Source organism: Panicum hallii, chromosome 9, assembly GCF_002211085.1.
Source record: "Panicum hallii strain FIL2 chromosome 9, PHallii_v3.1, whole genome shotgun sequence".
In the NCBI taxonomy this organism is placed as follows: Eukaryota; Viridiplantae; Streptophyta; class Magnoliopsida; order Poales; family Poaceae; genus Panicum; species Panicum hallii.
This window is the reverse complement of record NC_038050.1, coordinates 6,204,541-6,215,195: the sequence shown is the minus strand read 5'-3', so window position 1 is coordinate 6,215,195 and position 10,655 is coordinate 6,204,541. Positions and strand designations below refer to the sequence as shown.

General features: G+C 46.9%; 3 protein-coding genes across 3 annotated transcripts; 2 read left to right on the top strand and 1 right to left on the bottom strand.

Annotated features, from left to right (window-relative positions):
- The first annotated feature begins 567 nt into the window (after positions 1-567).
- Positions 568-1,399, top strand: LOC112878067. Its single transcript, XM_025942465.1, has one exon. The coding sequence runs from the start codon at positions 766-768 to the stop codon at positions 1,054-1,056; it is 291 nt and encodes a 96-aa protein (XP_025798250.1). The 5' UTR covers positions 568-765; the 3' UTR covers positions 1,057-1,399.
- Positions 1,400-1,771: 372 nt separating this feature from the next.
- On the top strand, positions 1,772-5,918 carry LOC112878066 (lariat debranching enzyme). Its single transcript, XM_025942464.1, has 10 exons — positions 1,772-1,931; positions 2,083-2,199; positions 2,437-2,594; positions 3,056-3,177; positions 3,332-3,525; positions 4,215-4,397; positions 4,486-4,604; positions 4,705-4,844; positions 5,136-5,216; positions 5,408-5,918. The coding sequence occupies exons 1-10, from the start codon at positions 1,926-1,928 to the stop codon at positions 5,503-5,505; spliced, it is 1,218 nt and encodes a 405-aa protein (XP_025798249.1). The 5' UTR covers positions 1,772-1,925; the 3' UTR covers positions 5,506-5,918.
- Positions 5,919-7,501: 1,583 nt separating this feature from the next.
- Positions 7,502-10,015, bottom strand: LOC112875527 (transcription factor bHLH18-like). The gene is made up of 5 exons (XM_025939405.1): positions 9,889-10,015; positions 9,606-9,729; positions 8,898-9,476; positions 8,429-8,806; positions 7,502-8,336 (listed from the first exon to the last, which is right to left on the bottom strand). The coding sequence occupies exons 2-5, from the start codon at positions 9,630-9,632 to the stop codon at positions 8,262-8,264; spliced, it is 1,059 nt and encodes a 352-aa protein (XP_025795190.1). The 5' UTR covers positions 9,633-9,729; positions 9,889-10,015; the 3' UTR covers positions 7,502-8,261.
- Positions 10,016-10,655: the final 640 nt, after the last annotated feature.

Below are 10,655 nucleotides of genomic sequence, written 5' to 3'. Positions count from 1 at the left end.
TAATAAAAAAATAAATATAACTTGAGGAAGCCGACCCACGCCCGGGCGCGTGCTCCACCCCTGACTGCGTCTCCGCGTGGATCACCCAGAAATAGTTGCCAGCGCTGTGCGCCCAGCACCACGGCGGCATGTGCCGGCACGCGCTGGCACACAGCAGGGTTCCCGACGCCGGCAGCAGCCCCGTTCAGGGCTACGCAGTGGATAACATTTTCATTCAGAGTAGTGATGACTTTTGTTGAAAACAAGAGTAGTGATGACTAGCAATATTTTTTGCACTGTTGCTCGCTCACTCGGTTTTATACTAGTAGGTATTTTACTACTAAGTAGGTTAGATTCCTGTTTCGAAAAAAAAAAGTAGGTTAGATCCCCCCCATCACATGGTCCAACTCCAAGATGATTCCGTCGGCCATGTCCTTCCCTTCGTGACCGCAGCAAAACTGGCGCCTGCGCACCCGGTCTCCTCCCACGGGTTGGCACGTACCCCACACGAGCCGCCGGCTCCCGTTCCGTTTCCGAAAGCGTCCCAGAGAACCAGATAGCCCACTGGTTCCCCCAAAACCCCGGCACACCACCCGCTGGCCCACCCACCGTATCCGACCGTCGAGCGGATCGCCATCGATCCTGGCGTCTATAAAAATCGCCCGGCGCCCACCCGCTCGGGACCGGCAACTCGTTACCGCGACCACCAGCCCGAGTACAAATCGATCCGTGTTCGTTTCGCAGGCGTCTTCTTCTCGATTAATCAGGCAGGCAGGCAGGCAGGCGATGGCCCCGAGCGCGTCGATGCTGTTCCTGAGCTACCACCAGCTCCACCAGCCGGCGGAGGCGGCGCCGCGCAAGGAGGAGGCCGCTGCGGCCGGCGTCTTCCGCCGGCTCAGCTTGAGCAGCGCGCTGTCGCTCCCTATGTTCGAGCGGCGGCGGGAGGCGGCGGCCGCGGTGCGGGAGGAGGGGAAGACGGTGCGCGAGCGCGACGCCGGCGAGGGCTTCAAGTCGGCTAACAAGGAGCTGGAAGAAAAGTTCGAGGAGGCGCTGCGCCTCAGCTGCTGGTCTTGCTGAGCGATCGAAGCAGAGACGCCCTCGTGCCGTTCCCCGATCAAAGCGAAGGATTTGCTTCTTTCTCCTCGTGTTCTCGAACACTGCTAGTAGTATGTACATGACATAAGGTCGTAGCTAACTACCCGCTCTTGCTCTCTTTTGATCTGTGCACATCCTTCCGGAAAAATCTTTGTAAGTAGACTTCTGCCGTTGTCGTTCTCGTAGTAATCTCGGAATAAACACGTGTTATTATTCTTGAGATTTACGTGCGCTCGTAGTAGCCTTCTCGATCAGTTTCTGCTGCTTGTTAGCCAGTTAATGCTTTTTTTAATACCAGTTAACGCTGGTTGGACTCGTATCTCAAGTTGCAGCGCCGAGTTTGTCTATGAAGTCGATTGTAGTTTAGCATTGGAAATTTGGAATGAGTTACGCTGATCTCTTTTTTAAAAAGAAAAAAAATGCTCAGTACCTCATCAGCCAGCCCCCTGACGACCGCAAACCAACACCAGCACATGCACATCACGTCGAGACTCGAGAGCAACTGCGACGACAATCCCCTTCCGTGATTGGTCGTCACGCCAGTGTCAGAGCAGAATACCGTCGTTGACTTGTCAACGGATCCTCTTTACAGTTATGGGCCTAATCTCATCCAAAGACCGACCCCGGTTCTGCATCCAACTACTGGATTGAGTTGAGGCCCATAACAATCCGAGTCCGAACTTCAAGTGGGCCGCGGGGACCATAAAGCCATCACAAAAGCCCCACCGTCACGCGGACCCGCGACTTGTCCTCACACGGCTCCCGCCGGCTCCTGCCCCGGCTATACTCTCCCCCCACGGCGCTCCCCCGCTGCTCGCCGGCTTCCTTCCGCCAGCTCCAGTCCGCTCGCCATGAAGGTAAGGACCGCTGGATTTCTCCATCCGTTTGAACCCCCGCTGGAATACTCTCGCTGCACGTCCGCTCCGGGTTGGGGGCTCGGAGGTGGTTCTTCTCAGCGTGCGGGCGCTAGGTGTTCGACGTAATGCCTCACCGGGCGCTCCCGTGCAGATCGCGGTGGAGGGCTGCATGCACGGGGAGCTGGACATCGTCTACGACACGCTTCGCAGGCTCGAGGAGGCCGAGGGGATCAAGATTGACCTCCTCCTCTGCTGCGGCGACTTCCAGGTGCCTGCTCCCCGTCCTCTCTTGTGTTGCGGTTCTGCGGAGTAATTCGATTATTCGACGTTTGCATGACATGACATGACATGAAATATTGGATGCGTTTGACCAAATATCGCGTGCTTGTTTTTTTTTCCGTTTGAATAAACATTCCTCCATCTGTTTGGAACTTGGGGGAAATGTCTGATATTCAGTAATGTTTGATAGTAGTACTCACATCATGGCATTGTATTTTTTTTCCAGGCTGTTAGGAATAAAGATGATTTACGATGTGTTAATGTCCCACTAAAGTATCGTGCCATGAACTCATTTTGGAAGTACTACTCAGGACAAGCAGTTGCCCCATACCCAACCATCTTTATCGGTGGAAATCATGAAGCATCCAATTATCTGTGGGAATTGTGAGTCTTTTCCATTTCTATAATTTGTGGTTTACGTTTTCCTGTAGTTTTTTGTTAACATATCTTCATGTTCATTTGCAAATAACTAGAATTGCCTCTCACAGAATTGGGCAAACTGAATTTAGTATTATGAACATGTTTTAGCGTAACTCAAGTATTGGGTGACTATTGTGGAACTATGGTATTCAGTAGCCACCGCTATTGTCCATTAGTTCAGGTCTCCAGGGTGCTTGTAGTCAGTGTATGGACCACATTAAAACACTGGCATGTACTGGAATTGAACCCACTCTTGGTTGTTATTAGAATAGGCTTTCTTTTGCTTCTAACTGACAATTTATGTAGAAATTAATTACAAGGAGATTAAAAGTACAACTGTTCCATACTGCACCTAAGTTTGATGTGTTTCTTTGCTCATGGTGTAATGCCTGCTATTTTGTGCTGTGCTCTTATTACTGTCACAGGTACTATGGAGGATGGGCAGCACCTAACATATACTTTTTGGGGTTTTCTGGTGTTGTTAAGTTTGGAAACATCCGAATTGGTGGACTATCAGGAATACATAAGCAACACAATTATCACTCAGGCAAGTCTATTTGATTTTACATGGGACGCTTTGGATTTGTTATTCTTTAGCCTTTGCATCTAGAAGATAGCAAAGGAGGGAAGCCTGATGAAAAATGACCCAACTGTAAATTTTGTTATGCATTGAGTTCTCACTCATTCCTCTATCTATGCAGGACACTATGAGAGGCCTCCATACAATGAACAGACTATACGGTCCGTGTACCATGTAAGGCATTATGATGTTCTCAAGCTCATGCATGTGAAGGAGCCACTAGATATATTCTTATCACATGATTGGCCTCTGGGCATTACTGAGTATGGGAACTGGCAGAAGCTCATTAGAGCGAAGAAGCACTTTGAAGAAGAGGTAATGTCAACTGGCTTAAGAGAATGCCTTATGTTAAAGCTTAATGGCATGGCATCATGATTTCCCCAATGACATTTAACTTTGTGAAAATGTCTCAAGACAGATTCAATGTTAGTGTGCCAGAATACTGTATGATTTGTTCTGAGAACCAAAACACCCTGTTAGTTCTAGAATATGCATTGGTCCTTGCATTTTTGTGAATAGTAAATCTTGCCAAGAGTTACCAGGTGAAACCTGGCCAACACATCTGTTGTTTTTTTCAGACTCTTGGTTTTGCCTTCCTTTACTAGTGTCTCTCAAGCCTTGACTCCTTTACCAGGGATAACTGGACAACTCTCTAAACTGCTCTCCACCCCCTTCCTGTAGATTAACCTGCTCTTGTTCTGGGCCTTTTGCTTGAAGCTGGACATCTCCTTTGGGTCCAACTTTGCTATCTCCTTTTACTCAGGGCCTAGAAATTTAGTTTATTCTTATTTGGAAAGGCAATAGTGTGATAGAGGTAGACTACTGTATATGCATGCGTGGTTTCTACTCATAAGATGTCTTGATTTGATTCCAGTGTGTAGTTTGAATGAATTCACTTTCTTACGCAATACATATTTCATTCATACCTAACTCATATTCATATATCTTCTGGAATGTTGCTGCATCTGTATATTATACTATTGTCAATGTCCATTTATTTTCAGGTTAACAATAGAACGCTAGGTAGCAAACCTGCAGCTGAATTACTGAACAAACTAAAACCGCCCTACTGGTTTTCAGCACATTTGCATTGCCGGTTCCCGGCTATCATCCAACATGGAGAGAATGGACCTACAACGAAGTTTCTTGCCCTTGATAAGTGCCTTCCTGGGCGGAATTTTTTGCAGGTTCTCTTTCCTTTCAGGATAGTTGCTATATTTATGAATAAAGTTTTGTTTATATTTTTGTCTCTGAGATTGTACCATTCCATTTCAGGTTATAGACATTCCATCCAATCCAGGACCACATGAAATCCAGTATGATGAAGAATGGCTTGCGATAACAAGAAGATTCAATAGCATCTTCCCCTTAACTCGAAGGCGCTTTTCTATTCGGTTGGTGTATATAATGTTCTTTCTTTGTTAGCACATAGTCAGTACTCTGAAAGTTTTTAGCCATTGCTAAATGTGGAGTTGTTTAATTACTTTACTGAAGGGATGAGCAGCTTGACACTCAAGATGACCGAGAATGGGTTCGGAACAAGTTGAATACTAGAGGGGTTAAGCCATTTGACTTTGTCCAGACTGCACCATCTTTCAATCCTTCCAATCCAGTCTCCAATTCCTCCATAACAAGTAAGTTTGGTATTCACATTTAACTATGAGTCGTAAACAAGCCAGCTTCTATTGAAAATGTTTATTTAGTCAAACTTCTCAGTCCTTTAGTTTGGTGCGTCATGAATTTCCTTTTGACAAATTGCCTTTCTATTGAAATTCGCAATTACCAGAAAATTTTTATGTGACTAAGCATTTCCAGTTGTCTTTCAACAGTTATTGCATATAACTCTTTGAAAATGTTTGAATCTATTTCCTTTCTTATCAAACTTCTGGCTTGTACTTAAAACATTTCTTCTTTCTTATACACAGGAAGTTGCAGGAATCCACAAACTGAGTCTTTCCTCCAGCTTCTGGAACTCCCATATCTGTTGGATTCATCTAACTCTGAGGGTGTGTCTTTTGTTAATGGTTAATGCCATTTCAGTTATATTAATAAGTACTGTATTTCATAATTGTAAAGGCAAGAGTTAGCAAAGTTTTGGCTGTGTTTGGTACTGTATTTTCCTCCGTAGATAGTTGATACTGTCACTTGTTCTCTCGAACTTCTGATAATTTGTGTTTTTTCAACTTTTGGTCTACAGAGGTCGATAGAAACCAGTCAAGCTCTCAGCCAGGAAACACGCTTGATGATGAAGATATAGAACTGCCGGATGAAGATGAAGATGCCATAGATGAATAGACGATGATGAGTGAATGAGCTGGAGTAGCTGGACAAGTTCCGTTGCACCATCCCAGTTGCAGGGTTTACCTTGATGGATGGCTTTGTCTCTGTAGAGAGAGGAACTCAAATGTACTAGATTGTAGTGACATAGCTGCTTGGTTAGGGGAGAATGTCTTCGCAGGCTAGCCCAATGCAAACTTTCTTGGGTGTTGAATTGTTGGTGTCCTTCAAAGTTCAAACTACATTCACACTGATTGTTCAGCTAACTCACAAAACATGTGTATTTGGTGGAAAATGTTAACCCAAATGACATCTTCTACTAGCAAAGTCGAGTTCAACTTCCTAAAACCATCTGGTTTAAACATACATGTGTAACTCCTAGTCTCGTTTCTAGAAGATTGCTATGTATGAATGCTCAATACTTTGGATCACTTTATATTGCGCAAATGCTTGTCACGTCTCATTCCCAAGGTGACCTTTTCTTTTATCAACAATGTCTCTATCGACTTTACTTATTTTCATCCATCTTCATACTTGTAGTATTTGACTGAATGCTGTAATTCTCCGTTTTTTTAGTAGTAAGCTGAAACTCCTGCAGTAGTCAGTTGCCATTATTTTTTTTTCCTTGACACAAAACCTACGTATTAGTACAGGAGGTTATTATGTTTTTCCTGTTAGAGATCATTTTCTTAGATCACACTATCAAGCTTAAAATGACTTTGTCAGATCACAATATCACATTATGAGAAACAACTCATGGTCATGGACATTATTTGCCTTGACCATGCCTTGTACTGAAACTGAACCTGCAACCGACTACACGTCTGAAAACAACCTGGCGCCGTTCTACCAGTGTTCTGATTGCTTTGCTCATGCCCTCAACGAATGCTGTTGCCAACGCCCCCCATTACGCCACGCGCAATCACCTTACTCGACCTCTCCGGTCTCCTCCCACAAAATCTTTCTCTGACCAGGGAGAGCTATCATGATTGCGCAATTTCTTTTCCTTTTGCCAACAAAATTATGCTGAACCGTTCCAGTTTCTGGAGAGTTGTTCTTTTTTTTTACTACTTTTTCAGCAGCAGAATTATGCTCTTTCCACCGGCCATATAATTAGGGACTTAATTGCAATTGGTTGAGCAGGTAATTTCCAGGGGGACAACATCTCTATCAGTAATGGGGTTTGAGAGAGACTGCTGGAAAATTCCATCAATAACCTAATGCTTGAGATCCCAGGGCAAGCTACAAGTAAGATTGTTTCAAGCCCATGGCCTGAATAGATTTGGATCTTGCCACCTCAATCATGCATGTACAATGTCTCACAAGCAGACAAATTTGTATGCATGGGTTACAGAACCCCACTTGCTGGGATTAGTGGATGCAAGTGTGGGTTTAAGAAATCTGTGGAGTGGGAGGAGATCAGATGCTTTGGCTAACAAACAAGTCTCAATGTTACCACCAGAGCAAGGTAGCCTAGGTAGGCTTTGGTTGACTAATGCAACTTAGTTGTCAAGACACTTAGGTGTGATGTGCTGTGATACAGAAATATAAGATTGTCCTATTAGTATTATTTTCTGTAGCTGGAGTTGTGAGGGAGTTCACATGGAAATTAGGCCATCATGTTGTCATCTGAAGATTTGTTGGTTTCAGCTAGCTGCCACCATTAGTAGTCATGTAGAACAAGGAGATGGATTGTTGGGGTAAATGGGTGAGGGCTAAGAACAGCGGTTTCACAAGTCCAAAGAATTTCCTATAATATTTTAGATAGGCTGTAACTTTTGGAAGATAATGAATCGCAGTTAAGTGGTCGCTATACAGATAATATCTATTTTTAATGTCATTCTTTATAATTTTCTATTAATTTGTGGACAAATTATACATAGGGTTATCGATTAAGACAGATATACAGAAAGATTGGTTACAATCGCAGTCCATCAACAATTTGCGAAGTTTCTCAACAATAACAAAAGACAAGTCTTGAGTAAGCTGAAATGACATGTAACCAAGAAAGCCATGAAAGGTAACAACCGAGCACATTTATTTATTTTTATGCTTGTATGCGAGTAAACAAGAGAGCACAACTACATCTTGATCCTGTGACAACTGACAACAAAACCCACATGTGAAAAAACTACAAGCAAAGGGTCCATCAAGTTGCGGCTAACCCTTGTAGGACCCTCAAAAAAACAAGGAAGAGGCACCCCTACTGTACTTCCGAATCAAGGCTTGCAAAGTCCCCCTCAGAGCTGAAAAAAGATGGCACCATTTTCTCCACAATCGAAGCTTTTTTGGGAGCAGTGTGACTAGGATTGAGAGGACGGCAAAGGTAGGTATTTGTGTTTGAAAAACACTATCCTCTCATGGAAAAAACAAGGTGAAAGGGCAACATATTGGCAAAGGGGAGAAAGAAAAATAAGGTTTTGTAAAAGTCAAACTCCCCGGCCTATAACAAGCCCTAGAAAAAGACAGGTATCTGATTTTTTTTTTTACACTCTTCTCCCTCCTAAAAACATGGAGTGACAAGATCAAACCATGTAAAAAATGGAGGGAGAGAAAATAGGATAGGGTAGGTAACTAGGTAATTCATCTGCACCCATGCAGCAAAAACCAGTGGAAATGGCTATCTTTGTGGGGCACTGTGGGGACTGCAAGCAACTCTCTTCGGAAGCATGGCAAGGAAGAACCTGAGAACCTAACCATTAGCCTCGAATCCTCGAGGCTGATGGGAAAAAGTTGGCCTAGATTAAGCTTTGTCTGATCAGGAGCTAAACCCTTCAGAAAGATGATTTGAACGCTTGATTTAGCTTCTTGACAATATCCTTGACAGACAAGCAGAAGTCGTCACCAGCCTGCAGAGAAAACAGCAGATGAATTAGCACATGGGTAACTGTGAACTGAAGGGCATATGCATGGCAGACAGAGAGTGGTTGAGCTGACTCACCATGGCCATGACGGTGATGTCGAGGGTGGACGTGGTGAAGGGGAGCACATTGGTGTTCATGATGGTGAGGCCGAGGCGCTCGACCTCGGACAGCGCGGCGATGAGCACGCCCTTGCGGTTCTCGCAGTGGATCCTGATCAGCACCGTGCGGTCCGACACCCGGGCCTCGATCTCCGGCAGTGTGCCTGCAGCCTCGGTGCCCACGAAGTTCTCGTCGCAGGACGAGCCGTCGTCGTCGTCGGCAGACAGCTGGGACTTCTTGACCAGCACCGCCGCCTCCACCGGCCGCCGGCGAGCCTCATCCTCCAGGCCCTTCACCTGGTCCTGCAGCTGCTTCACATACTTGATCGCGTCGCCGAGCACTGACGCCTTGTCCATCTGCGAGCAACGTACGCCCACCAAATCCGTTAGTTGACCGGAGCTGGCTGACTAATCACGTCGCCATGGATTTGGGCGTGTCTGTGCATACCTTCTTGAGGCCAGGGACGATCTTGGAGAGGGCGATGAAGCGCTGGCTGAGCTTCTCGCGGCGCTTCCGCTCGGCCATGATGTGGTCCTGGTTCTGGGAGGCCGGCCGGGTGGTGGCCGGTGCTGGCACCTTCGCGACCTCGGCGACCATGGCGTCGTAGCTCCGCTTGGCCGGGCGCTCCTGGTGGAACGCCGTCGCGCCGGTGTCCACCACCTCCTGCTTGGGCGCCTTCGCGGGCGCGCCGTAGTAGGGGGCGCTGGGCACCTGGTGCGCCTCGGCCTTGGCGAAGGCGGCCGCGGCGGCGTGGCCGCCGAAGGAGAGGATGGTCGGGGATGAGGAGTCCGCGGGGGATCCCTGCTCCGTGATGCACGAGTCCCAGCTGGTGTTGACCTTGGCCGCCTTGCGCGGGCGGTGCTCCGCCGCCGCCGCGGGCTGCTGCAGCGGCATCAGCGCCGCCGCCAAGGCTTGGTCCACCTCCACCTCCCCCTGGCCGAACGCCACGGCGATCTGCTGCTCCGTGTACTGCTCCAGCAGCCCGTCCGACTGCCACTGGTGGAAGAAGCTCGGCTCGTCCATCACCTGCGCGCCAAGAAACCATCAGTATTCAGGCACGGAGGCACAGATACACACACCACGGGTGCCAAAACTGCCGACGCCAATCAGGCAATAATCCACACGAGATTGCTGGCTGGCTGGTGATGAACTCACCATGTTGGAGAACCACTGAGTCGCCATCTGCAGACTGCTTGCTTGGGATTGGGACGCCCTGCTTCCAAACCGAAACCCAAAGGACTGCTAGCGCTGTAGGAAGCTGCTTGAAGCTCAACAAGTCCTGCAGGACACGCACGAACAGAAAGGGTCAGAGAGGAGACCGACCACCGCATTCGTGCAAGCCATCTGAAGATCAAATCCTCCATGGCACGAGATGCAACTGAGACTGTGATTCGTTCAGCTAACATCATGGAAGGGCATGGGAGGGAGCGAGACCAACCTGTGGAGATTGGAGAGATGGGGGTGAGGATCTGGTCCCTTTCCGGAGCACCAATGGGGTTGGGAGAGAATGGGACATGCCGCATCCGCCTTATATAACCTCTGGGGCTGGGTGGGCGAGACTATTTTATGCCCTCTTGGTTGGGGTTCTGAATGTGAACTGCTCGACCTGGCCTCCTCCCTAGCTCCTTCCTCCCGTCGAGCCGCGAGTAGACTGTGCAAATGGTGGCTGAAGCACCCACCTCCCCCTGCCCTACTTGTGTGAACGAAGCCTAGTTTATTGGCCTCTGCCTCTGCATCTGTACTGTGCAGGATCCGGGCAAGTAGGCGATGCTTATTTGATCTGCCGTGACCTCATGATGATGTCCCTGCAGTGCAGATCGTCCAGAGATTGTATAGAAGTTGTTACCAGTAAATATTGAATATATTTTTCGTCTTGGTTCCCTCAAATATACTGAACTTAAATTATACATTTTCGGCGGATTACTCATCTCTCTCTAATATAAAAAAACTATCCTTTTGGCAGTGGATGGTACTCCAGCAGATTATCAATTCCATCGTTAATACCAAAATATTTTTGGTGATCGTCAAAACATACTTCCCTCTTACTTAAATGTAGGAGATTCCTCCTTCCACCATATCTATTATCTATTGAGTAATCTCTGCTATAGCATTGACTATCAAAAATACAAAAAGTATTATTGGTGATGGATTGAGAAAATATATAGGTATGAGAGATGAGTAATCTGTTGGAGATGCTTAAATTTA